The sequence below is a fragment of the Heliangelus exortis genome, chromosome 8, assembly GCF_036169615.1.
Source record: "Heliangelus exortis chromosome 8, bHelExo1.hap1, whole genome shotgun sequence".
Taxonomy (NCBI): Eukaryota; Metazoa; Chordata; class Aves; order Apodiformes; family Trochilidae; genus Heliangelus; species Heliangelus exortis.
Window position 1 is genome coordinate 24,275,039 of NC_092429.1, and position 27,493 is coordinate 24,302,531.

At 38.5% G+C, this 27,493-nt stretch overlaps 1 protein-coding gene across 2 annotated transcripts in view; it reads left to right on the top strand.

The window, feature by feature from the left end:
- The window catches only part of PLA2G4A (phospholipase A2 group IVA), a 59,438-nt gene extending 32,256 nt beyond the window's left edge, over positions 1-27,182 (top strand). For both annotated transcript variants that reach the window (XM_071751089.1, XM_071751090.1), the window contains exons 7-17: positions 3,226-3,362; positions 6,661-6,883; positions 8,139-8,253; positions 11,237-11,374; positions 11,679-11,771; positions 14,508-14,579; positions 16,476-16,718; positions 21,547-21,731; positions 24,580-24,775; positions 24,967-25,124; positions 26,500-27,182. In XM_071751089.1, the coding sequence (XP_071607190.1) occupies positions 3,226-3,362; positions 6,661-6,883; positions 8,139-8,253; positions 11,237-11,374; positions 11,679-11,771; positions 14,508-14,579; positions 16,476-16,718; positions 21,547-21,731; positions 24,580-24,775; positions 24,967-25,124; positions 26,500-26,631 (1,692 nt within the window). In that variant the 3' untranslated portion in view covers positions 26,632-27,182. The remainder of the gene's footprint in view (positions 1-3,225; positions 3,363-6,660; positions 6,884-8,138; positions 8,254-11,236; positions 11,375-11,678; positions 11,772-14,507; positions 14,580-16,475; positions 16,719-21,546; positions 21,732-24,579; positions 24,776-24,966; positions 25,125-26,499) is intronic.
- The last annotated feature ends 311 nt before the right edge of the window (positions 27,183-27,493 follow it).

The window sequence follows — 27,493 nt, forward strand, 5'->3', positions numbered from 1 at the left end:
CTCAAGTTGAAAAGGATCCATAATGACTATCAAGCCCAACTCCTTGCTTGTTGCAACACCACCTAAAGCTGAATTATAGGACTGAGAGCATTGTGTGGGGCAGGCTTGGTGCCATGATTGCTTCCCTGGGGAGCCTTTTCTAATAACTGACCACCCTCTAAGGGAATGACCTTTTTTTTAATGTCCAATTTGAACTTCTGCTGATAATTTCCTCATGTCCTGTTGCTAGTCACTGGAGAGAGGAGATCAGCACCTCTCCCTCTGTGGCCTTCTTTGAAGAAGCTGTAGACTGCAGTGGGGTCACCCCTCAGCCTTCTCTTCTCCAATCTGAACAAACCAAGTGACCTCTGCTGCTCTTTGTCAGGTCTGAATTCTAGAAGATCTCTGCTGAGCCAACCTGGCCTTCTGCCCTCTTGCTTGACTTCCCACACTTTGGAATTTCCTGCTCATGTGCTCTTAAGAGATGGCTCTTAAAAAGTGACCAGATTACATAGACCTCAGTATCTTCAAAAAGATACTAACCAGCTCCTTCAGCAGCCCAAAATCTGCTTTTCCCATATCCAGGGTTGAGGTCTTTCTGGTAGTTTTTCTCCTATTGCTATTTTATTTTATTTTGTCTTCTTTCTAGACACTTGGAGAAGTTAGAAGAAGGGAACGGCCTTGGAGACAGGGCTGAGAAGGTTGGGAACTAAGAAGGAAAGGAATATAAAACAAAGCTCCTGTAGATACATTTTCAATATGGTGTCTCTAGGCTCTGCTTTTGCTCACTTTGCTGTCTCTTGGTAGCCGTGTTCAGATACACATCAGATACACATCAGTTCTCTTTACCTCCCTTGTAGTTTTTTTCAGGGTAGTTGTAAATCTGAGACTATCTTTATACTATGTAGTAATATCAGATGTTTTTATTACAAACTGTGTTTTAGAACTCCTAGCCAAAATATTATTTGTCTCCTGTTTCTGATTAGTAACTTTTACTGCTTTTGGCTCTGTCACACCATTTGGTTTAAAGCTGCTGTTTGGATTGCTTTAAAAAATTGTGTGGTTTTGTAACTAAATAGTTTATTTAATAACTCAAGTTAATATCTTCTCTGTTTTGGGTTATGGATAAGAAGGACAGAAAGCCTAAAGAAATTCTGAGTGTATTTTTATTTAGAAATTTTATAACAAGCAGTGACTTTTTCAAATAAATTCAAATTCTTCAGATACCAGGCAATTAGAATTCTAAGTAATGGTATCAGGGAGGCAACAGCTTACTAATGCTAAGACCTGGTGTGACTTACTCAACAAATTTGTAAACTTACTGGTTGTATTTTACAATCTGAAGTACTGCTTCAGGTCTGTGTGAGTGAAATGAACTTGAAATTCTGTTCATTATTTTTGTAGACAGGAGGTTAGGGAGGGTTGAAATGATAGCATTTCCCTTTCACTGTGTATGTTACTGTTTGATCTGAAGAATCAGAAAAATCAGACATTACCTTTCTGTGCCTATGGGGAACCTGAACTGGAGGATGGTACTTGCCCTATTAGCAAGTAGTATTGAATAAAAAGTACATACTTCTAGCAATGAGGCAGCCACAGCTTCTCTGGGAAATCTGGGCCAGTGTCTCACCACCCTTCCAGTGAAGAATTTATTCCTAATGTCTAACCTAAATCTTCTCTTTTGCAGCTTAAAACCATTCCCTCTCTTCCTAGCACTCCATGCCCTTGTAAAAACTTCCCAGCTTTCCTGTAGTCACTTCAGGTACTGGAAGACCTCTGTAAATTCACCCTGGAACCTTCAAATGGTAAAGAACCATAAAGAACCATACTAGTTGTGAGCAGAGGTGAGGTGCAGCATTAATGAGTCCCTATGAACTTCCTGAATGGCTTGCACAATGCTAACCTTTCAGCAGGGCATGAAAATCCCCTGTGAGGACCTCAACCAGATTGGGAGACTTCTGGTTTTTAGAGAAAGCCTTAACCACATGATCCCATTGGTCAGCAGGCTGACTCTGACTGCCACAACAACCTTAGTGTTACTTTCTTTCTGATCATGGCCCAGAAACTCCCAAAAGACAGGTCTCTGATTGAATCATGATATTCTGTGCAATCAAGGAGTTGCTTTCATGTAGAGTACAACCCCTTTGCACTCTTTTTCCCTGCCTGTCTTCCCAGCTTCCACCCATCTATGTCATTGTGTCATAGACCTGTGACTGCACTTCCAGTTTTTTTTATTTCATGTCCAGTGTCTGTGCACAGATGCAGAGACATTTGAGGGAAGCCACTGTTCCCTCTGAGCAGGACCGTGCAAGTGTCACTGCTAACTTTTTCCCATGCATTCCTTTTGGACTTGCCACATTTATACCCTTGGCTCATTTATGTCCCCGTGATTAAATTAGCAAGACTGCTGATGAAGATGTTCTACACTCTGGTGGTCAGGTGGATTTGTTATTTTCCAATGGACTGACTTCATGAGCAAGCAAGATTGATGGTCAAGAAGCCATGAGTCTCACTATGGTGCTGCCTGAGCACAAGAGCCTCTGCTTGAGCCATTCCCCTTCCAGACTGATATATATATATATATATATATATATATATATATATACAATATTATATATTCATTATGTATTTTTATATATACATTTAGCTTCACATATATCCAGGCATGCCATGTGCTTGGTACCATTGTTTGTACCTCCCAGTTGCTAATCTTCTGTACCACTCCTTGAGTTTTCCACCTTGGCAGAACCTCTCATGCCACTGGCTGGTTCCTGGCTCCTCTCTCCTTTGACTGGCAGTGTTCTCCCCTCATCCTGCAATCCAAAAGTAATTCTGCTGTCCAGCTCTTTCTGAAGCAGAAGGGACTAAGTAAATGTCATACAGATACTGTACACCACGCTTGGGCCCAGAGAATCTCAAGGGTGACAGGTAGTTTCATGGGTGGATTTACAGTGCTGCCCCATTCTGCATACAGATCAGATCTTGAAGTGCTTTATTAAAGTAATTTCCTGTTCTCTTACAGTCTGAGAGACTTCAGAATACCTTTTATTTTTTGGGTTGCTAGAACTTCTGTGCACAGGTTTGGAAAAGCAAAGCTTTCTTCTTTGCTGTTTAGATCTCTGGATGGTGACCTAATAATTGCACAAGACTCTGTTTGTCCAGAGATTGATGAATAACATTAATTAACTACTTGTAGATCTTTATCAGAATAGATGTGGTGACACACTCTTCTTCTCATCTATGCAGGTGCCAGTGATAGCAATACTGGGTTCAGGAGGTGGATTTCGTGCCATGGTTGGGTTTGCTGGAGTCATGAAAGCACTTTATGAATCAGGAATTTTAGATTGTGCCACTTACATTGCTGGTCTCTCAGGATCCACGTGGTAAGAGTTTTTTCTTTAATTTTTCTTTAGTTTTTCTTCATGAAGCTCAAGAATTATTTTTCATAAGACTTTATTTATTTATTTATTTATTTATTTATTTATTTATTTATTTATTTATTTCTAAGGTATTCATGGCAAATTTTGCACATGGGCTATCAGTACAGGAGAGACATACAGAGACAGCTGCCTTACAGCATAGCAGCTCAGTGGAGTGAGTCTGCTGGAGGTTTTTCCAAAATGCCTTGAAGGGTGAGGACAGCTTGTGATCCTCCTGCCTTGTTAGCAGGAATGGATGAAGAGAAGTGCCACATATATGCACCCATATTTCTTTATCAAAAGCCAATACTGTATGTACCAGGGCTGTGTAACTGATTCTTTCATTTTGATAACCAAAAGATTAAGAATTCAAGCTGGTGGTAATGATGTAACCTACTTAAAAGCTGTATAATTTTCATCAGCTAGAGACATCTCACAAATTCAGCCCAAATTTCTTAACTGTTTGGTCTCCTTCACACTATTATTTTCATTAAGTAAAAAATTGCAGACTTTTTGTGTCTTGCTTTAAAACTTGGTTTTAATTTCTGTGGATCAGGTTGCAAGTAGAAGATGTTACATCTTAAGAAAATTTGGAACTTTTCACGGGAGTATCCCAGATGTCACAAAATAGGATTTTTTTCATAAACAGCTTTTTATGTACCAGTTTGAATCCTGAAGCTGCATCTGAATCTAGGGTCACCTAGTACAAGAAAGGTGTTGACTGTTTTAATTAATTCAGAGTACCACCAATGCCATTAGGAGACTGAAACACATGAGGCAATGAGGCAGCTGGATTTATTTGTCCTCAAAGAGTACACAAAGGTAGTGCTGGGGGAGATCTCTTCTTCATCTGTCTAACAGGTAGCTGTAAAGAAAACACTATATTTGGAAATGCACAGAGAAAGGACAAAGGGTAATGGCCATAACTTACAACAAGAGCAATTGGATTAACTAAGGAAAATAATTTTTCAGGGAGAGTGGTCAAGCACTGGAATTTATTGTTGCATCCTTACTTGGCTGGGGTGGGTAAGGTGTAATCCTCTCCAGCTCTGACTCAGTTAAGGCTTCATGTGAAAGCAGAACTTGACTGAACACAGCCCTGAGCAACCTGATCTGACTTTCAAGTTGGCTCTGCACTGAGCAGGAGCTTGGAATAGAGACCTCAAAGTTCCTTTCAGACTAAATTATGTGAATTTATTCCAGTTTAATTACATTAATTATTTGATTATACGATGTATTATTTCTTCAAGAGGTAAGCTTAGGTATTTTAAGGTATTCTCTTAGAATAGCTAAATATAAAAAGGGGATCTGCCTGGGATGAGTTTTATCCCTTAGTTTAACTCTTAAGGAAGCCCATGAATTTGATTGTACACATTCTAAGGGAATTCTCTAACCCCAGAGCTTTTAAGAATTTTGAAACAGATAATTATATTCCTAATATGATAGCATTTTTTTTATATTTTATTTTTCCTTGCATGAAGCTTGCTTCCCCTCTCACAAACTAGATAGGAAGCTTTTAGGATGTTTCAGAAGGTTTTGAAATGCCAGAAGTGTCTGTGACCTGGAGTAATGTTCTCATTCAGCTTGAATTTGTTTGGATGGAAAGATTGGATCCCTGGACCCTGTATTTTCTGTCACTAGTGATTTAAGGGCAGATTTATCACTGCTTGTTGAAAAACCTGGATGTACTTCTGTCACATTTGCAAAACAGGGAAGATACCATTTGGCTGGATAAAGATCAATTAAAGTGTGCAGTGCAGTGTGGAAAATGATTATTGTGTTTCTAGGGAGTGGTGTGTAGTCCATGTTCTAAAAAGACATCAGTCAGCTGGCCAGTCAGAGGTTCTTTTTTTGGGAAAACCTAGGTATGAAATACATAGTTGATCTAATGTAAACCTATAAAGTCTGCATTGGAATAGCAAGGCTATCTGAACTGAATCAGTCAGAAACATATGTTGGAAACAATTGTATTTAAATAAATTTGCTTTTGCTGTCTTGGTGATGTCACCTATTCAGACTTTCCTTGCTTGATAGATGAATAAATAAGTTGACTCTTTGGCACTCCCTTTCTTTTCTTTTTTTAACATGCAGTCTATTACTTGGGAATAATGCTCTTTTCTTTTTCCTGAAGGGTGGAGAATTCCTTTCCTGGAGGGAGAGGCAGGTTTTTGCTTGTTCACTCAGATGCATGCCTAACCTTGGAGCAATGCATTTCCCTTCCTGACTGTTTCTGTCATCTTACTTCAACCTTGTCCTGAATTCTGCCTCCTGCATTTCCCTTTCCCTGCTCCCATGGATGTTTGCTGCTGGTTTTGTCCCACCCACGAGCTGACGTGCACACCAAGCTTTTGATACTGCAGAAGGGCTGATGAATCAAGTTCTTACATCACCCCTGTGATAGGGTTCATCAAGCTGTCAGGTAAACTGCTGGGCAGTGACCTCAGAGCCAAGCTCATGCAGTGCATATCTCCCTGTGGTGCAGTTATTCCTGCAGTATCCATGAACCAGCTAATTGGGTAAATAATAGTGAAAGGAGCATCTAGTAGATTAATGTGGCCTATCTTGAGTCTCCACCCATGGTGTTACTTAAGACAGTGAAGTGTGAACCACAGCTGTCTTCATGTGTGTCTAAACTTTGTTTTGAGTAAACAAAACTTCAGTTTCCAGAGTTACTTGGTGACAAAATCAAGATCTGCCTGATAGATCACTTCGGAATCCTCAGAGTCAATTAAAACTCTGCACAGGTTGTAGTTACTGTGCTCCATCTTATTGTGAAAACATCTACATCCTGGAAAGCAAGCCACATAGTGCCCTTGTTGGGAGGTTTGGAGTAGTGGTAATAAAGTGGAGAGTGACAGGAAGAGGTACATCTAAGAGTGAAAGAACTGCATGTGTCTGCTTACTGGGCCCTCAGTCTGACAAATTTCAATACCCTGTGACAACTCGAGAAGCTGTTTTTCAGCTTAGGATGATTCTATCCATTATCCCATAATGTTTATATGTGGGGAATACTTTAAATTTTTTATATCACACACATTAGGGAAATGTATGTTGAGTGTTTGATTGTATGCTTACATTTAGAACAAATTGTTTAGCTCTGTGTGCCTTGAGAAAAAAAAAAAATTACAATTTAGATTATAAACAGTAAATTAGGCTGATTTAATCAGTAATGATATCAAATTATTTATAAGCTTACTGTGCTTTTCAGGCTGCTGACACTGAGCTAGACTTTGATTCTTACAGAGCCTATTTTCCATTGCAGGTACATGTCTACTTTGTATTCACACCCAGATTTTCCAGAAAAGGGACCAAAGGAGATTAACCAAGAGCTGATGAACTCTGTGAGTCACAACCCACTTCTGCTGCTCACTCCTCAGAAAGTGAAACGCTACATTGAAGCCCTGTGGAATAAGAAAAGCTCAGGCCAACCTGTCACCTTCACAGATATCTTTGGAATGCTGATAGGTGAAACACTTATCCATAATGTGAGTTCATTTTTTAAATGATTTTTATTGTTGTGAAACTCTTGTGTAATAACCACTGTTGCTGTTTTTTGAAACTAGCTTGATAATATTTAACAATGCAAGTTTATCAATAAGAATATATTTATATTTAGAAATAAATATTTATAAATAAATTAAAATATATTTATATATATTTAAAGTTATAGCTGAACAGGTATTGGGAAAGAAACTTGTAAAATTGTGGGCTGTGTTTCTGAATGGTATGAATTTCTTTTCATGAAACTTCATGCATTCAGGTGCAACAGAAATAAACTCAGGGTCTGGGCACCTGCTGCAGACACTTAACTTTGGATATCATCCATTAAAATTACTTCCCAAGGAATTTTAGCAAAAAACCACAAACTGGTGTAAATTTATCATGCACATTTTGCTATAAGAAAAGCCAAACTTACTTAACAAAAGACTAATTTCAAGGTGAAAGATCCCCATCTCTATTTCTTAGTACTTGTTTTGCTGAGAAAAAGAAGAAATAGGAGGGCTTCATAGTGTTGTATTTTAGTATTGACAAATCCTAATTGACTGCACCAGACACAGAGTCTTCAAGTGTGTCAGGTGAGCAGAATTTGGATTTGATCTTATCATAAGATTGAAATGTGTTAGCAGATTGACAGCCTGGTTTTATACACCTGTGCCTTCCATGAGTAGACATTGCCATTAGGCTTTAAGCCCTCTAAAACAGGCAACACAGGTGCTGTTATGTCATAATGACTTTCAGTCTATCTTGATTACCTGATTATGGGAGAGATTCTGATCCTTGGTTAGAAGATAAAAGTCTCTTAGTAGTCCATATGTACCTCTTGGTTATCTTTGACTTTTCAGAAACAGCACAGCATGAAAGAAATTATGTGATCATGAATGGTGGTTCTGCCTAAGACTTTTACAGTAGCAGAGGGAAAGAACTCCCACCCAAGCCATTCAATAATTCTCTAACTAGCCAGCAATACTATTTTGGTTTTGGCTGTGCCCTTTTTGATTCTGTAATCATGCTTATTTCATTTTCCTATCATATCTTCTCCCACACCTTCCTTCCTGGACTGTGTAGTTAAAAAGCAGTCAAGCAGATTACTGTCTTTTATTAATTCTTCTATTCTGGTTTTCTTGGAAGTGACTAGTTTGTCCATTTTCCTTCTCTTAGAGGGTTTCAGAGCAATGAGTATTCTCATTTCTAGATGCCTTTCTAGATTCCATTTGGACATAATGTCTTTCTTTTATGCAGAGAATGGACACTACTTTGAGCAACATGAAAGAGAAAATCAATGATGCACAGTGTGCTCTCCCACTCTTTACATGTCTCCATGTCAAACCAGATGTCTCAGAGCTGATGTTTGCAGGTATGGTTTCCAGTCACTTATCAAGAAAAGAGAGAAAAGCCCCTTTTTTTAATACTTCTCAGAATAATTGTATCCTGCAGCTTGGTACTGTTTGAAGATATTAGTCTTGTGGAAAGGATTAGGAAGAAATTTGCCATGATGGGAAACATTCTTTGGGGCTTCACAGAATTGGCTTTGTTATGAACTGAATGAAGGAGATTTTTATTTATAAAAATAACAGGAAGTTGTCATACTGAAGGATATACCAAACAGGCACACCATGAGGACAAATCTGATGGGTTTTAAAAGTGGTTGGGAAATGCATTTGCATTCAGTGGCTGCTGGGAATCTGACAGCAGAGTCTAATAACAAGAAGCTACTCATAAATAGTTCATGTACTTAGGTAGGTGGATGCTTACTTGACTGGTGAAGTATCTGCAGCAAGATCACAGAGTGGTGGTGAGTAGGCATCAAATGGATCTGTTCTTCCTCCCACATCATGGAACTGAGCCTTTTCTTGGCTTTCAAGATGCAGCTTTTCCTGTCCATGGAAAGACAAACAGAGTGTATGATAGGTCAGTGGCCTCTTCTTTTTCTGACATTCCTGGGTTGTTTCCCCTGAAAATAGTTCTAACATGATAACAGCCTCTGTTAGGTGTCTGTGAAATGCTAAGTGGTGGCCAAGTTTTTTCTCAATGTTATTACCAGTTGCTTAACCAGGAAGTAGATAAGAACATTGTGGTAGGCAAGACAACAAGAAAGCCAGTGTTTCTCCAACAGCAGAAAGCTGCATAACATTAATATATCTTGCAGGTAAAAGAAAATGTCTTCAGTCATACAGGATAATTCCTCACTCCAAGAGAAATGAAATACTGACTACATAGGACATACTGCCTCTTCTTTTGCTTCTTGCTCAGTGTAAAGTACTCTTGGTAACACAAAAGGGGCTTTACCTTTTATTTAACCAGTAGGTTTAATTCCATCTAGTACCCTCAGTTGAGAGTGGGTCCAATTGAGGTAGAAAGAAACCAATACATATATATATATATATATATATCTCGTTACATATAAGATTGAGAAGGGAAATGCCAAGTGTTTTTCCCCCAAAAAAGATTATTTGGAAAAGTTTCTGTCAAAAGTTTGTTCGTAATGGAAAATGAGAAACGAAAAAACCTGACCAGCTATTCCTGATTTGCTACTGTACATTTGTGCAGTAAGTTTTGAGCAGAACTATTTATACTTTCTTACTTACTTACTTATAGAGGTTGCTGAGATCTTTCATGTCATTTCACATTGAAATGTATTAATTATATCAGATAAATTCCTTCTGGGAATGGTACAAGTTTTCCTGCAACTGCTAAGAGCTGCCTTGCCCCAGGCTCTGTGTGTTTTCCCTACCTCTGGCATTTCTGACCCAGGGGGTGCTGGCCATACCCAAAACTGCAGTACTCATTTTAACTGAGCATAATGAACTTAAAGATGGCTTTTTAATTTTTTTTTAAGTACAGTAGTTTCTTCAATGACAAAAAATTACTTCAGCCAAGAAGTAGCCTGCTTTACTGGGGTAGAAACACAAAGTGTTTTCCTTGGGGCAGAGTTCTTGTTCTACTCCTTTTAATGGCCACTGTCTCAAGGAGCTTCTGGAATGGCAGGAGATAATGCTGACACCATTTCATTTTAAGGCAGAAATCTTATTTTCCTAAGCAGGATATGTGATTTGAGAAATCAACTTCTTCAGTGCAAATACAAGTGGAAGTGGATTATGCCAAATGAAATGAATTCTCATCCCAAATCTAGTTTTGCTGTCAGCATGGTGCTGAAATACATATCTGCCATTCATCTTTAGCTGAAGGGAAATACCATTTAATTCCTGGACTGGGTATTCAAAGGAATTTCCTTCTGTTCCAATAAGTATGAAGATTTGTGGGTGGTTTATTTGGAAAATAGGATGTTTTATTTGACTTAGCAGAGATAAGAATTGTGCCATGAAACAAAACTCTCAGAATTCATGATTAGATCTTTCTTCTTCAGGATGAGTGGTTAACTTTATGCATAACATTTCAACAGAAACATGGAATATCTTGAGGAGTGAATGGCACCCAATGACTTGTGGAGATTTTTCAAAGCTGTTTCTTTTACCTTTCTCTTTCTGAATTATTTTGAATTTGCTCATAGAAGCAGTCAAATCAATCACTACTAAAAATATGGAAGATAAAATAGGTGAATAGGTGAAATACTAAAAATGCAGGGTATTTTTGGTTCCTTAATACTCCCTTTTTTAAATGAATTGTCTGATGTAACCAGCTCCACTATTGTCAAAGAAAATATTTTTAAATTAGCTTAAATACATTTTCTAAAAGAATAGAAATCAGAATATGCATTTGAAAATTAAATACAATGGCATAGACTTTTAAAAATATGTTTCGGATCATTTGTTTCTCAGTTTCTCAGCTGCTTCTCAGCTTTGCCTTTTCATATTGGATTTCGCTTCAGATTTTGGTTGGAGTTCAAATGTCTCTCCAAGAAACTTTCACAACCTCTGTGATATAAAATACTTTTTCTGCCTCTTCTGTCACTGCCCTCCACATTTTTGGTAGGGTCACATTAAAAGAAAAGAAACTTGGAACTTAGATTCATGTTGCGTTTGGTGTGATAGGGAATAATATTGAAGCATGAGATGAAAACCAGTTGCAACTTTGTTTTTATTCTTAATGGTTACTTTTATGCTTCTGGTTTTACAACCTCCTAGTTTTTTCACCAAAGTTTGTTGTGATAGGAGAGAATGAGAATTCCTTCTTTGCTATGATATTAGACTGTCCTTTATTTGAAATCAACCTTTTGACTTCTGCACACCCTCAGAGATACTCCTGTTGCTTATTTAGCTTCCTGTTTAACTAAAATTTCCTTGCTTTGATACAGGTTTTATTCATTTATATATATTTATCTTCTGCTTCTATTCAGGTTGAGATTGCTAACTCAACTCAATTTTTTTCTTATTTTGCAGACTGGGTGGAATTCAGTCCATATGAGATTGGTATGGCAAAGTATGGTACTTTTATGTCTCCGGATTTGTTTGGAAGTAAATTTTTTATGGGGACAGCAGTGAAGAAATATAATGAAAATCCCTTGCATTTCTTGATGGGTTAGTATGTGACAGACTGAAAAATAAAACTAATTCCAGTAGTCCATGGACAGAGGCTTTTAAATGCAGTCACACAAAGAGTGAGACAAGAAACAGAGTTCTCAATTTACTGGGAGGCATCCACTTGAAAGGTTTCAAAGGCACAGATTGGCATTATCTTTTTTTTTCTAATATGTACATCTGAGCTTATGACTTAGCATGTTCCAAAATCAGAAGTGTGTTCAGAAAGAGAGCTTAAATAGCTGAATGTATGTTCTTTTTAGTTTTACCAGCCTCCATTTATCATTTGCTTTTTCCCTTTCAGGTGTCTGGGGCAGTGCATTTTCTATATTATTTAACAGAGTGCTTGGTGTCTCCAATTCACAAAATAAAGGTCCCACCATGGAAGAAGAATTAGGTAATACTAGTAAATAATTCTTCTACTATGCAAAACAATTACTAGCAAGAGTCAGTGCACTGTGTGCAGTCATTTTAAGAATGTGGAATTCAAGTAAAATGTAATTGTTGACATTACTAGATGCTGTTGAGGCCCAAGGAAAAGTTTTAGCAGCTTCCTTTCACTTTTGTTTCTGATTAGTAGCAGAAGTACTGAAAGTTGCATGCATAAGTCTTGACTATTTTCATGAAGTTAGGTTCTTCTAACTCCCTGTTTTTATGTTGTTGTGATAGTTTTTGGAGATCAGATACTTGATATTTCATTGTGTAGTCTCTTGACATTGGAGTGTAATATTCAAAGGTTCAGTAAAGTAAAAGCAAATTCTGTCATCTCTGCATTGCTGGATTGTTCCATGCTAACCACAAGTCATGGATACCCTGTTGGTATCTGATCCTTTGCTTACTAATTTATTCCAGTTGCATTCCTAATGCACAAATGGCAAAATGACAGTTAGGAAAGAGTTTATCTTGGTTGGGGTTGATTTACTGTGTTTTATTTGTGAATGTGGTTAATAAAGGAAGGGTTTTTTTACACTTTCTTTCCCCTATTCTGAAGATGGCATTACAGGGAATTATGTAACCAATAAAAAAATTTACTAGACAGATTTTTCTGAAAAGCATGGAGAGAAAATGCAGATGGAGTTGATTTAAAATCCTAATAGATGGTATTCAGCTGATTTGATAATGTGCTTATTTATGGGTGAAGAGATCTGTGCCCCCAGCTTCATACTTCTGGTCCACCTCTTGAGTGTTAACACCTACTGTAGAGGATCCCTGTCAAAGAATTTGATAGTGGAAAACTGTGTTTCTAACTGTGTTTTTAAGATACTGAGAGACAGAATGGTATCTCTCATCTGTGGCTCATGTCATATGTAATTTTTAAAATATGCTTTGAAATGGCATTAGATATGAAAATGCTGGTGTGGCTTGAACCATGGATGCTGTAGATGTCCCAGTGAAACCTTGGTACCTCCACAGTGACTGGGAAAATACAGGTGGATTATCACAAGAGCCAATATGCACACACAGCATGTATAAATCACACCTGGAAGCAGTAAATAATCAGTTCTGCGTGGAGGTTGCTTTATACAGATTATTTGGTGTCCAAAAATTATTTTTTTTTTAGCTTCCTGGTTTGATCACTAATTTTTTTTTTTTTTGACCTCTCTCCTATTTCATTGCTCAGGAATTTTTGTCTTGTGTTTGTCTTTGGTGCATGTTTGTCCATTGTGGGGATTTGAGTAGTGATTGAGGACCCACTGAGTATTAAAAACTCCTTAAAGAAAAATACCTGATGACTAAGCTCCTCTGTTTCTCTGGTGATTTTTACAATGTTGTATGTAAGTCTAAGAGAGCATAATCCTTTTTTAAAAAAAAGGCAGCAGTGGTGGTGAACTGTATCCAGTATTCATTATCAAGGGTAATAAAGGTGTGGGTTTTTACACCTGATATGATGGTGACTCTCTCTTCCAGCCTGACATGCTTATAGGGATTAAATTTAGACTTAAGCAAAAAGCAGGAAGTGAAATTGTCATTGTTTTGATATTGCATTTGGTAGAAATTACAGCATTTGTTGCAAACTACAGCCCAAAGCAGGGGTGTGCTTTCAGAGACCAACCTCTGTGTTACCCTTCTGTGAGAAAAATGAGATGTTATTTCATTATCTTTTTTTAATGGAAAAAGCAATTAGTTGGTAATGTGCTCAAGCTCATTAGGAAACAACCCCCATACAGTTTATTTTAACTGGCTTCAAATTTTGATTAGAGATGATTATTACACACGTTACACTCAGGAATAAAGGGGTTTTGTTTTCAAAAGCATTCTCTTGGATAAGATTGCATCACTGGGCTTCAGCCTCTGCCTCAAGTCTCTGAAGGATATAAGCTTCCAAGATGAAGTGGCTCATAAAACATTGTAAAGCTCCTATATTTCAAGAAAGGTTTCCCTTCATAACTGTAGTGTTGTTGTCAGCCTGTATTCTATTTTCTGTTGCCTTTTCAGTACTCATTTTGACCTTGAAATAATTCCTTGAGCCAGTAATGAACAGTTAGCAATGACTTTGTGGTTGTTTTGGAAACAAAGCTGTTACCCCTAACACAGTTCAGATTTTTTTCTGGAGCAGTTCACTCACTTATGTTTTCATTTCTCTCAATGTTATGAAATCAAACCCATCATCTTTTCTATCCATGTAACTACATTGACTTTTATTCTTCACATATCCAACAGCAGAACTTTCGTAAGCATCTTGGCTTTGGTTTCCTCCCCATTATTTCTAAGGGTACCCATTCATATATGTGTGAGTGAGGTTAAGCATTCCTTCTTTTTTAAAAAAAATCACCAGGTAACTAAAAAAATTAGCATTGTCTTCCTAGTTTAGTAGAAGTTATTCAGAGGACAGAACCTGTACCTCTGAATTTTAATCAAGGCGAATAAACTGTGTCAGATACATGGTACAGAGGTGAGAGATAGGTACAACTTGAGGATTATACTTTGTTTCCTCAGTCCTCTGGCTAATCTGCTTAGTGCAGAAGCTTTGTAAAAATTGCAAGCTAAAGCCAGTATATTCTGAACATAGAGATGGCCACAGTAGATCAGATCTCTCCAGCTGTATTTTCTACTCTGAAGACTGAGATAGTTTTATGACTGTTTTGAAATTCTTAGCTGTGCTGACAATTAAACCTGCTCTTTCTATCAACAGAAAATATTAGGCTAAAGCACCTTGTAAGCAATGACAGTTCAGACAGTGAAGATGAATCACAGCATCCAAAAGGTAAGGAAATCCTCACCTTTTCATTCATAGGTTACTATTTTCATCAGCTTTCATGACTGGGTTTGTGGGTGTTGGTAATCAGCCATAGCCCATTTTACTTTCTTGCCAATAGCCTCTTGTAACTGAGAGCTGTGCTATCAATTATACCAGTGGTAAAACTTAATTGCCTAGCCCAAGGCTCTGAAAGGAGCCAGTGTCTCAGCAAGAGACCTCAGTGGTCCTTTGGCTTTACTTTCATTCCTCCTTCTCATGCTGATGCTCAAAGGATTCTCTCACACATCTTCAATCTTGCTGTCAGCCCTACAGGGCTTCACAGAAGTCCACAGTTTTTCAAACACCCAAAAATTAGGCTTGCTGAGCCAGTGATCTTCAGAAGTCTGTTGCCAGCAAGCTACTGAGCTTCTTGAATTGTTACCAGCCCAGCAAACTAACATTAATGATTGTTTTCAAGGGTTCCTTGATCAAATATTTATTTGAGAATGGTTTAATTTGTGTTTCAAGCATTCATAGAGGTTTTCTAGCACCTTTACCAATGACATTTGATGCAGAAAGTTTTTCATGCTTGGCCCAATTCTGGTTTCTCAGAAGAGCCACAACCATGAAAAGAACATTGGACAGTAGGAAGAAAAGACCTTACTGAAAGTTATCTTCAAGCACCTAAAGCACCAGGGGATTTCTGTAATTTTAGTTAGGATCTCTGCTTCATCCTAATAATGCTTTCTGAGTTTGTACTTTTTGAGAGAACAGTGATTTTCACCTGAAGAAATGGCTTATGTTTTTGACAACTAAAGCCAAGATGGGGAAACAGCTCTTTGTAGTTTTAGGATCTACAGAAAGAAAAGTAAATCTTGTGCAATGTGACAGTGAATGTCATCAGCTGAGTTAAAGGATTGCTTTTTCAATTCCCCTTATGTGTGAAATAATAGAGAGAGTGATACCACATTTTGTGTTTAATTTCCAGATTTCCTGTTTAAGCACTACAGCCAACACCAAACATTGCATCTCATAGTTTGTAGCCATAGTGATTTGTAAACAGTTTGCAATCCCTCCCACTTCTATAGAATATTGTTGTACAGATGTTGGACCTCTAAACTTTGTAGTGTTTGATGCTTGTTTTCTCTCTACTTACGTGAAGCTCAGCTCCTTTAAAACCTGGATTAAAGAGGAATGTTTTGTAGCTGGAGTTATGGTATCAAGCCTGGGCCTGAATTATCTCCTTATGCAAACCCTAAAAAAAGTCAAGTTTTGACAGTTTGTGAATGCCAGGTGATGCCAATCTGAGTCATTTTTACTACATCTAATTATAATCTGGATGTTTTGTTGTACCCTTTAAAACTTCTGAAAACCAGATATTGATTGATTGCATCATAGAGCTTAATGAAATGTTATTTTCAGATATTTTAGAATTCCCATGCTATAGCATTCTCTTGTATGCAGACAAACTTTGCCTTCTTAAGGAAAGCTGGGAGGATGGAAAAGGGGGTCAGTTCACATGGAATATGGATCTTGGTGACTCAATTCTGTCCCCTGAGCCCAGGAGAGTTTGGCTTTTGGTTGCTAGCACAGATAAATCCATATCCCCATTGACCTTGCCATGCTGATTAAGTCTACCTCTTGTCATCTAACATATTCCCAATCTGTTTTCCTGATGGACACATCCACATTACTGTAATGCAGGTGCAAAGTTCCTCTGGCCTGTGAAGTTAAGATCATTTTCATCCATTTTACTGAAATTATTGCATCAGAGCTCCTTCATTCAGTCCATGACTCCTTAAAAGAAGGCTGTGACCCAGTTCTTTTTATTTTAATAGGTATTTTTTTCATGGACCCCAAAACCTTGGGTTTATACTTGATAAGTTAACTCTCACCATTGCTTATTTTCATTTTCTCCTGCAGGAACTGAAAACTCTGAGGCAAATCAGGAATATCAGAACAGCAGCCAGGAAAGCTGGGTGCAGCGAATGCTGATGGCTCTGGTGGGTGACAGTGCCCTTTTCAACACCAGGGAAGGCCGTGCTGGAAAAGTGCACAACTTCATGCTGGGGCTGAACCTCAACAGCTGTTACCCCCTTTCTCCTCTGGCAGACCTGCTCACTCAGGATTCTGTGGAGGAAGATGAGCTTGATGCAGCTGTGGCAGGTGAGTCCACACAATGCCTGCCAGTAAAACCAGCAGCAGCAGGTACTCACTCAGTGGGTAACATCCAACAGTGAGAAGTACAACAGCCTGGTCTTAAGCTCTGCCAGGGGAGGTTTAGGTTGGATATTAGGAAAAAAATCTTTACAGAGAGGGTGATCAGACATTGGAATGGGCTGCCCAGGGAGGGGGTGGATTCTCCATCCCTGGAGGTTTTTAAGAAGAGACTGAATGTGGCACTCACTGCCATGGTCTGGGAACCACAGTGGTAGTGGATCAAGGGTTGGATCTCAGAGGTCCTTTCCAACCTGGCTGATTCTGTACCTGAAGGTTAAGAGGTGCCTGGGTATCAGAGAGGGCACCACAAGGTGACTTCTGCCTGCTGCAATCTTCCATCTCCCCTGGCAGAATGCAGAACAGGCAGGACCTTTTTGGGGGGGAAGTGGCTGTTGTTCTGAAGGAACTGCTGGCAGAGGTGACCAAGTTGCTGTTGTGTGTGGTGTCCTTTGTTGTGGTCACTTTCTCACTCTCTTGGACTTGTCCAGAGGGTGTTGTGTGTTGTTCCTTTTCTCATTGGTTCTAAGCCTTTTGGTGGAAATCAAATTTCTCCTCTTAAAGGGCTTCCCTGATTGAAAAATTTTGTAGCTTTTTTGCTGCCTTTGTCTTCCTCTGAAAAACAGGTGGAAACAACACATTTTTCTTGTAGATCCCTGATTTGCTAACATCATGTTCTTCTCAGGGTAAGTGACATCTTAGGCCCATTCACATCCAGATGTGACTGATGTGTAGGTCCATCCTGATGTCATGGTGGCACAAGCAGGAAGCAGGAACGTGGATGGAAAATTAGAATTTCAGAAAAATGTTAATTTACAAAAGAAGTTCAGTGTCTGGTGTTCCAGAGAAATAGGACTCATATTTGATTCATATTTTCAAGATTTGCTATAGATATTATTCATTACAGTGTTCTCAATGAGCACCAATGACTTTCTTAGTATTCTGCTACTGGTGCTTTTTTTTGTTGTTTTTATGGGTTTTTTAAATTCCCTAGTATGTGACAGAGCACTAAGTTAAGGATTTCAGTTTCCTTGAAACTGAAAAGTTAAGTAGAAAATTAAGTCACCGTGAAGCTGGTACTTGGTGGAGCCTCCCTGAACAGTTTCTGTGATACAAACTCTAATGCCTCTGGATTATTATGGTTTATTATTGACATACTTCAAACCAAGGAACTGCAAATCTCAAAGTTGTGTTCCTCCCATGCTCCTGTGTGGCAACACAGTGCTGCCAGCTATGCCTTGTAATAATAATAATAATAATTGTCACTTCAGTCATTATTTTCTTCTATTCAGAGGACAGAGATTGTCCTGGCAGCTCATTATGCAACAGTAAATACCAGATGTCCTTTAAAAGCTTAAGCAGCAGACAGCTCTAATGTCTATTTGTTAATGTAACAAATCCCTTTGAATGGTTGGATAGTAATTTTCCATCTGTACTCCACTTTCTAAATATTTTTATCATCTCAGAGGTGTTTACAGCTGGTAATCTTAATATTTACAGTAGTTGTAAAAGAGGCAGGAAAGCGGGTAGTGAATTTATGCTTGGAAAAAATGACAGTTGATGAGAATTTTGCATAATTAAGACGTAAATAACCTGCAGAATCAACTATCAACTTTTTTTGGTTTAATTTCAGTTGAACTAAAATGTTGATTTGCCAGAATGAGACTGCACCTCTGAGACAATTACATTTGAGAGCCTGAAATTTCTCTGGGTAAAACATCTGGCAAAAGTTTGATGTTAACTGCAATTTTTTTAGTGTTAGCTGAAGCCCACACTCTTAAAACAGAACTAACAACTCAAGGGTAGTGCCTGTGAGTAGCTGCAATATTATAGTCAAGAACAATTAGAAAAACCCTTGAAATTTCAGAAAGTATAGAATTTAATCATTCAGTAGTGTGATAAGTATATCCACATTTTTATATGGTGAATTTTGCTGATGTATGTTACAGCCTAGGAACCCAGAGGAGCAGAAAAAAGGGAAACTTTGGTATGAATTAAAAATATTATATATTACTAGGACACTGGATACATTTAAACTTTGCATATTTATCCCTACCACTAGCAGTAGACCTGTCAGCTTGAATACAGAGAGAAGCCTGAATTGCTTTAGGACTCACTTTCTCTTTATTACCAGACACTCCAAAGGATGAATAACTTAATCAAAAGAGATATTAATAGTACTTTACATCTCCAGTTATCTCAGGCCTTCCATACTGAGGTGCACTGCAGAGAATGAGCTCTGGCATATCTAAACTCATGTTACAGCCATTACTGAGGATGAATTTCTGGTCTGCAGTGCACACAGCAGAGAGCCCAGCTGCTTGAGCTGAAAGGAAAATGCTTGGCTTTGCTTTGCTACAGATTTTATTTTTGCTGAGCATCTTCTTAATTGATCTAAAATGTGCTTTAAAGCTTTACACCCCTTGAGTGATTTCATTCTGAGCTCAGAGTTCTGCTTCAGTCTCTTGGTATTACAACACACCAAAATCACTTGAGAAAATGCCAAGTGAATAACAATAGAGAAAAAAATAACTCCTAATCTCTGCTTCCTTATTTCAGTATTTATGGAAACTCTGTTCTAGTTGACACACGTCAGTAACAAATGCCCTTTTCAACTCCCATCCTCCCACTGGAGCTGCCATGTGGGACAAAGTTTGGTCTCTAGAGCATGTGCTCTTTTTTTATTTCCAAACAATTCTTGCTCTCAATTTGTGTATCTGATTGCTGCAGAGCCAGGCATGCTGTGCTGGTTTCACCCAGAGCACTGCTCAGAAGCATCTCCTGCTTCTCCCAGTGTGCTGCTGGAGAGCTTCCTGTTGTATGAATGCATCTTCCCAAAAAGCAGTGCACATGGGCTGGAGATGAATGTCCCAGGTTCTTGAAGCATAAATACTCCATGCAGTCTCATCCTGGTTAATTAATGGTAATGGATTGACTTACCAGGTCTGCTGGAGCATGTAGAATGAGTGTCTTGGATTTATGTGTGGTAAAAAGAACAAAAGTTTCCCTTTCCATCCTTCAGAATAACTACAGCACAGGTTATAAAGTAGGTGATGTTTTTTTATAGTGCCAGGGATATTTACTGTACATTACAGTTCTACCAGGAGCATCCTGGGCACCTCTGCAGTGTCTTGACCCACCTGTCTGCCTTCTGTCAGATCTGGGGGAAATCAACTCAAATTTCATACTTAGTCTGCTTTTAAAGTCACGTTGCTAATATGACATGAGGCCACCTTCATGCCTTTTTTAACTTCTGACTCCATAACGTGAACTTAAGTTGCATTTTAGAGCTTTTCTTCTCAGCTCAAAGATGAAAAATGTACTTCTAAAATCAATAATAATAAAAAGAAAAACTTCTAAGTTGAATTTCCCCTGTAGTTCTAGAAGACCACAATTAACAACAATGGAGACAGTCATTAAAAAATTGTCATTCAAAATCTCATTAAAAAATGTCATTCAGAATATAATAAAATTATTATGATAAATTTAGTTATGGAGTCATGGAGGCAATGAGAAATAGGAACCATCCAGTTCTTGGATACCTTTTTGGTAGAAAGTTTGTGTATACAGTAACACTCCTGTCACAAACATTATCATAGGTGGTACAAGTCTTATTTAAAAGATCACTTTAAAGTTCCAATTTTATAAAGTAAGTTAAAACTTAAACAAATATTTATGCAATTCCTAGAAATCTTGTTGAGAGGAAGGGTTAAATTGTTTGAAATGTTGCCTTTGAAAAACAAGGAGAAGAGAAACTGGTGTACTTGTGCTAGAAGTGTACTTTTAACCAGTGCTTTTTAATTATGGTGAATTTGATAAACACTAATACATTTTCATTTTTTTATACTAATTCGTGGTTACAAGGTATATCTGGTTCTAAAATAGGTCTAGAAACACACTTGGGCCTTTACTAATTTGCAGCAATTAGGAAGTGTATTTTGCCTTAGAAATAAAAAAAAATACTTGGAATCTGGTGCCTCATTTCTTAGCAAAGTGCCCTCTAATAAAAAAATAATAATAACAGAAATAGAAATTAAAGGATACTTGTTCTGAGATTTTTTTGCTTCTCATAAGATAAATTTCTTCAGCGATCCTGAACTGATTAGGAACAAGAATTTGAAGTATTTTTGCTGGATTTTCTTCACATAAAAACACCCTTCTTCAGATTACTTCCATCACCAAAAAGTAGGTGATAGGAAATTCAATTATGCAAGAAATAAATATATTATTCTCTTCAGCATTCCTTAGATTACACTGCCCTCTACAGCTGTTAGCATTAGGTTTTAGTTAAAAGGCAAAAACTTGCCCTGGAAATATTTTTAAGAGCTGTATTAAACATTTTAGAGCAACTAAAAACTGTCAGGAGAAAAGTTTTAAATACTGCAGAGATCATTTAGTAGTATCTGGAGACTTGAGTAAATGCAGAGACACTCAGGAAAAACTGTCTTTTCTTTCCTGAGCTGTATGGGGACGTTGTTGGGAGTGAAAGGATAAAGCCTGGGGGTTTTTCTCCTTCAGTTATGTCTTGAGCCACCTCTTCTTGGGACAAGGAACTTGTGTGCTTGACCTAGAGATGTCCCTTCCAGCTTCATTTTTCCCCCCTGTGTTCTGCAGTGAAGATGAGAGTTCAGGCTACACCTGGGCTCATGATGTGTTTCACTGGGTGTCTGTATATTTTGAATTCTGCAGAATCTTCACTGCTTCCCACTTGAAAGCCCGCTTCAATTTCCCTTCCTAACTGGTGTGTTCCTGTTTTGTTTTCATTTGTTCTGCACAGATCCTGATGAGTTTGAGAGGATATACGAGCCACTAGATGTGAAGAGCAAAAAGATTCACATAGTGGACAGTGGGTTAACTTTTAACCTGCCATACCCACTTATCTTAAGACCTCAAAGAGGTGTTGATCTCATCATCTCCTTCGATTTTTCAGCGAGGCCAAGTGATTCCAGCCCTCCTTTCAAAGTAAGATAGGCTGTTTCTTTCTTTGTGTTCATAAATTTGACTCAGTTATATTATTCCAGTTGGGTTGGTTGTGCATTTCATGGTGCCAGAAAGGCCCTGGTGCTGTGGTATCGACAGCTTTGGAGAAACTTTCCACGTCAAGGAAGAATCTCGCACTCTGCCTCAGTTCCTGTTTATGTGACTCACATGAGAGAACTGACACAAATGCAGCCAATATAATTAGTTTGAAGTAGTAGCTCTATTGTTTTTATGGAAGTCTTGCCTTGACACTGCATTACAGAATTTTATTTTATGTCAGGATTAAACAATTAAGTCAGTCACCCACCATTGTGCTAGTGCTCTAGCTCTGTCCAGCTGTTCTCCTCTCTGATGGAAATTTTCTGTCATCATCTCATAGAAATGTGGCTCACTCTGGTATTGCTAAATATGTAATATTTTGGAAGTGGGAGTAACTCTTTATTTACATCTCACTGGGATAATCCCAGTGTTGGTTTAAATAGGATTCCTAAATCCATCCAGGCAAGAGCAACCGCAGAAGAATCCAGCAGGTGTGGAAAACACAGATGTCATTTTGTGCAACCTACTCATTCAGACAGCTCCAACTGATCAGAAAAGTTTAATGTTGGATCATGTTGGTAATTAACATAGATAAAGGAGCACTTACAACACCATTGTGAGGTACTCAAAGAAGAAAGCAGTATTTATTTGGAACCCTTATAGATTTTAAATATTTTTTAAGAAAACCAAGGAAAACTTGCCTGTAGGAGAAACAGTTAGCATCCTTTGTTGCAGAGAAATTTCAATTAAAACAGAGGATTTTTTCCTTCCTCTTGCTTTCAAGGGAGAAAACCCCAAAACAGCATCAGAAAATATCAACTCTGGCAAAAATTAACTCAATGTTGTCAAAGGTAAAAAAACCCCAAGCTTTGGGAGAATAAAAAGGAGTAACTTCTACAACCTCTAGGCCTTTTGGGGACTACCTATCATACAGTCATAGAATATTGTGGGTTGGAAAGAACTTTAAAGATAATCTCATTCTAAGCCACCTACCATGGGCAGAGACATCTCCCACCCAGCTCCCTCCAGCCTGGCCTTGAAGACTTCCAGGGAGGGGGCATCCACAGCTACTCTGGGCATGCTGGGCCAGTGCCTCACCACCCTCACAGGGAAGAATTTCTTTCTAATCTCTTAACCTGAATCTGCTTTCCTTGAGTTTGAAACCATTCCCCCCTCATCCTTTCACTCCATGCCCTTGGAAAAGATCCCTCCCCAGCTTTCCTGCAGCCCCTTCAGGTACTGGAAGGTGTTCTAAGGTCTCCCTGGAGCCTTCTCTTCTCCAGGCTGAACAACCCCAACTCTCTCAACCTTTCTCCATGGGAGAAGTGTTCTGGCTCTCTGATGACCTCCTTGGCCTCCTCTGGACTCTTCAACATCTCCATGTCCTTCCTGTGTTGGGGACTTTAGAATTAGCCACTGCACTGCCCAGGAGGGTCATACCAGGGTGTAGCACAGTGGGGAGAATCCTTTTTTTTTTTTTTTTTCCTCAGTTGTCTGATTCCCACAGTCTATGTCTGCCTTTAATTTTCTATGAATTTTAGAATTTGACACTGTTTTTGTCATTACTATTTCCCTATCAGCCAGATTTGCTGACACAGCACTGCCATCTCCTCTGAAACATCTTTTCCCTCCCTTTGTTCATGCTCTGCATGTGGAGTCTGTACAAAAGGTCATGTGTAGTTATCTCTGTTCCTCTTAGCCTGTGCATTGAGCTTTCTGTCTCCAGCAGCTGCAGTTTTTCTGTGTTGTTTTGGGGAACATGCCAGAACACGGAGAGACTGATTGGAAGTTCAGTGTTTCCTGAAGGTTTTTCTGGAAACATTTTAAAAGAGCAAAAATACTTTTATGCAAGAAGAAACAGTGGAAAAACTAAATGGTGCCACAGGTTTTGATGAAGCCAACATGAAAGGGAATGGTTCATTATTTCTTTAGCAGGAATATGTGTATAATAAAGGGAGTGATGTACTGCCAGCTAATCCACAGCTATAGTCAATGAGCAGAAACCAGTTTGGTGTACTGGCTGTGCAATCCCATTGGTGGTGCCAGTGCAGGAGTCAGCCTGGATCTCTGGTAGGGCTCTAATACACTTTTAATCCTGCCACACGTGGGGAAATCAGCCAGCTGCAGTCAGTGACTCCACTCTTGTTTTATCACTTTACACCCACTATCTTTTAATCTCTCGCGTTTCCAAAACAGTTGCCCAAAGAAGGCTCCTATTTCATTCAAAACCAAGATTAAAGATGTTGACCTTCCCTCTCCTCCCTCTCACACACCCTCATTACACACTTTTGAGTCATTATTTACAAATTATTTTGTTTACTGAGTTGTCACGAGGGGAAAAAAAAAATCCTGTTTTCCAGACTTACCTTCTTCACTGAGCAATCTTTCAAGTGCTGGACTGTGCTATGATGTGACTGAACTTCGTTCGTGTGGATTGATGTTTATTAACTCTCCTTGGTTTCCATAGCACTGATACTGAGTTTGCAAGTATAATTATGAATGTTTTTTTCTCTCCGTCAGCTCTGTAAATTCACCCAAAGATTTATGTGACAGAGCAGCTCCTTCCCTCCTGTGAATCACTGCAGGTGGTGAGGACTGAGCAGGCTGAATTAGTTGCTCAGTTTTGCCATACTGGGTCATCTAGAGAAAGACTGACCTGAGCAGTCCTGCTGTAAAGAGGTGTGAGTTAGTAAAACTGCTTTAAGTAACCAGTTTGACCTCTGTCTCTCCATCTAAAACCTCTCTTTGCAGCAGATGCTCCTATGCACCTGAATCTTTGTTACCTTTTCAGGAAATTTTGCTGGCTGAAAAATGGGCCAAAATGAACAAGCTGCCTTTCCCAAAAATAGACCCAAATGTATTTGATCGAGAGGGCATGAAGGAGTGCTACGTGTTCAAACCCAAAGATACCTCTTCAGAGAAAGACTGTCCCACTATAATCCATTTTGTTTTGGCCAACATCAACTTCCGGAAGTACAAAGCTCCAGGTGAGCACAAAGTTTCTGATGCTATCCCTACCTGTTCCTTGGAAGCTTGATAATGATGGAGTGATGGTATGGACTAGAAATTATTGTCTCCGAATTATCTCTGTAGCATTTAGGGATTTCAAAAGAGCCATTAAAAAAGAAGATGCAAGTCCTCAGACCTAAGGTTCATATTGTGCTTGTTCTCTGTGCAGGTGTCCCAAGAGAAACACAGGAAGAGAAGGACTTTGCAGACTTTGACATTTTTGATGACCCAAATACACCATTTTCTACCTTCAACTTCCAGTACCCCAATGAGGCCTTCAAGAGGCTTCATGATCTGATGGAATTCAACACTCTCAATAACATAGATGTATGTATGCCAGTGTGGAAGGGGCTTAAAGGGCTTAAATGGGGAAATAGGTGCTGCCAGTAATGCCCTAAATCTGTCTTACAGAAGGCACTTTAGTGTTTCCCAGATAGTTATGATGTATAACATTTAGTTGTGCCCCTTGCAGTTCTCAGAATTGAGACTGTGAAGCACAGTTTAGTCAGTGGATAAAAAATCTGTTTTATTTTAGTGAGGGATGGAATAGATCCTAGGTACATTCTTCATAGACTTGTGTAGAAGCTTGCACAAATTATGGCATGGTCAGCTTGAATCCTTCCAGTCTGGGGAGGAAGGAAGAGTCCAGTCACTGTTGGTAATGCAGAGAAGAGAATTACTTCAAAGAGAAGTGGATGAGATCCACAGTGAGAATTAGGTGGATTTGGTCTTTTCACTTGACCTCTCTTTCTGAAGAACAGAAATATCACTTCTGTGGGAGGTATTACCATAAACCACCAACCAGATATCCTGCTGGAAAGGCCAGAGGTGCTTTCCAGTGGGAAAAAAGAATCTTAAATAGTGTCTCTGTGGCTAAGAAGATGGATGTAGTATCGTGGCCATCTTCCAAATAGCAGAACTAATGGATTGTAGGATGTGTGCTTTTCATAAGGTTTGAGCCTGTGTTCCTTAGCACCTATTCCAATTCATATTCTTTTAATTTGGTTCCTGTGTTGATTTTGTCATTTTACCATGTCCTGCAGAGTAACTGAACAAAGCTGTCTGCACAGGTTGTAGACATTATGTTCTGGATTTTGTACTCAGTTCTTTATGTATGCTGATTTTCTAACTGAGCAAAAGGAAACTGGAGATTTTTGGTAAAGATCTCTGGAAATTTCTTTATCAGCTGGCTCAGTAAGAATTCTGTGTAGCTGATACTATCTGTAACACAGCCTATGATCCCAGCATCCATACAGTGACTTGCCATGTGTAAATTGTCATCCCAGATAAAGAAACTATTTTTTGATTCAGTGCAATAAACAAATCTCGTTACTTCAGGACAAAGGGAGCAAACCCAAAGATTTACTTTTTCTCAAGTTAATTATTTTCTATATACTTTAATTATGGATTTTCTCAGTGCTTTGTTTTACCCTTCAGAATTTAATTGGGACTCAGTTTAAATTATGTATATTCCTGTGTTTGACTTACTTGAGGTTGGTGGTGTCCTGTCATAACATTTGCTACATTAAAATCAGTATTTTATAAAGAAATAGAATTCATAATAATACTCAGTAGCCATTTTGTTCAATAATGGAGCAGTGTTAAAAGCAGGAGCAAATGTTGTTGACATCTGACAGGGTCTTTCCTGTCAGTTTCAGTGTTGGCTGTTTCCCTGAATGATGCATTATTCACTGTTTTCCAGGTGATCAAGCAAGCTATGATGGAAAGCATTGAGTACAGAAGGGAGAACCCATCTCGCTGCTCTGTCTCTCTTAGCAGTGTTGAAGCAAGTAGATTCTTTAACAAGAACAATCTTAACAACAACCACGTGTAAAGGATGTGTTGTAGGTCCCTCTCCCTCAAGAAGCTGGTTTCATCTTTGTAACTGGAGTCAAAAAGACATTGTCAGAGCATCCCTGCTCCTGAACAGGGCTGTGCAAAACTCCTGGAAACATTTTCTTATGAATTTTCAAGTTTCAACTTAATTTTATACTATGTTTTTTTTAAACTAAAGACCTGGAAAACATTTCAGTATGCACTATGGAATCAGTTTGACTGTGGTGATAGCATTCACTGTCTTTTTTTTTCTCTTAACAAAAATGCAAACACTGGTTTCCCACAGTGGGGCACTTTTCTGATTTTTTATTGATATAAACTGGCCATGTTTTGGAATGTAAGATGGAGTTAAAAATCCAATAGATTAAAACTTCAAGTCCAGGAGACAATATGTGTTTCTGGGCTTGGGTCCAGATTCTACTCTGCTTTGTATCAATGAGATTTCCCCTGACTTTGGTCTGAAAAGTCATTATTTCTGGCTCCTGCTAGGTAGCAGCAGCTCCCTGGTGTATCAAGTTGCTTGGCTGCTTATGGGTTCTGTCAAAGTTGATCACTCAGAACCATTGGCCACATTGACCTGACCAAAACTGCATCATCAGACTGTGTTTCAGATTTAAAATTGCATGTTCTTGCATGACTGCTGGCTCTTAAAAACAAAATTTTTATAACAAATGATTATCAAAGAAATGGGATTTATACATCTTTGATAGAAATGTATATATATGTATATATACATATATGCATATATATATATATATATATAAAAATATAAGTAGTGTCCTCAGCTGGTTATTAATGCAGTAGCACTTTGGTAACTGATGCTTAGAAGGATCTGTTCTTGAATGTCTTAATCACAAATA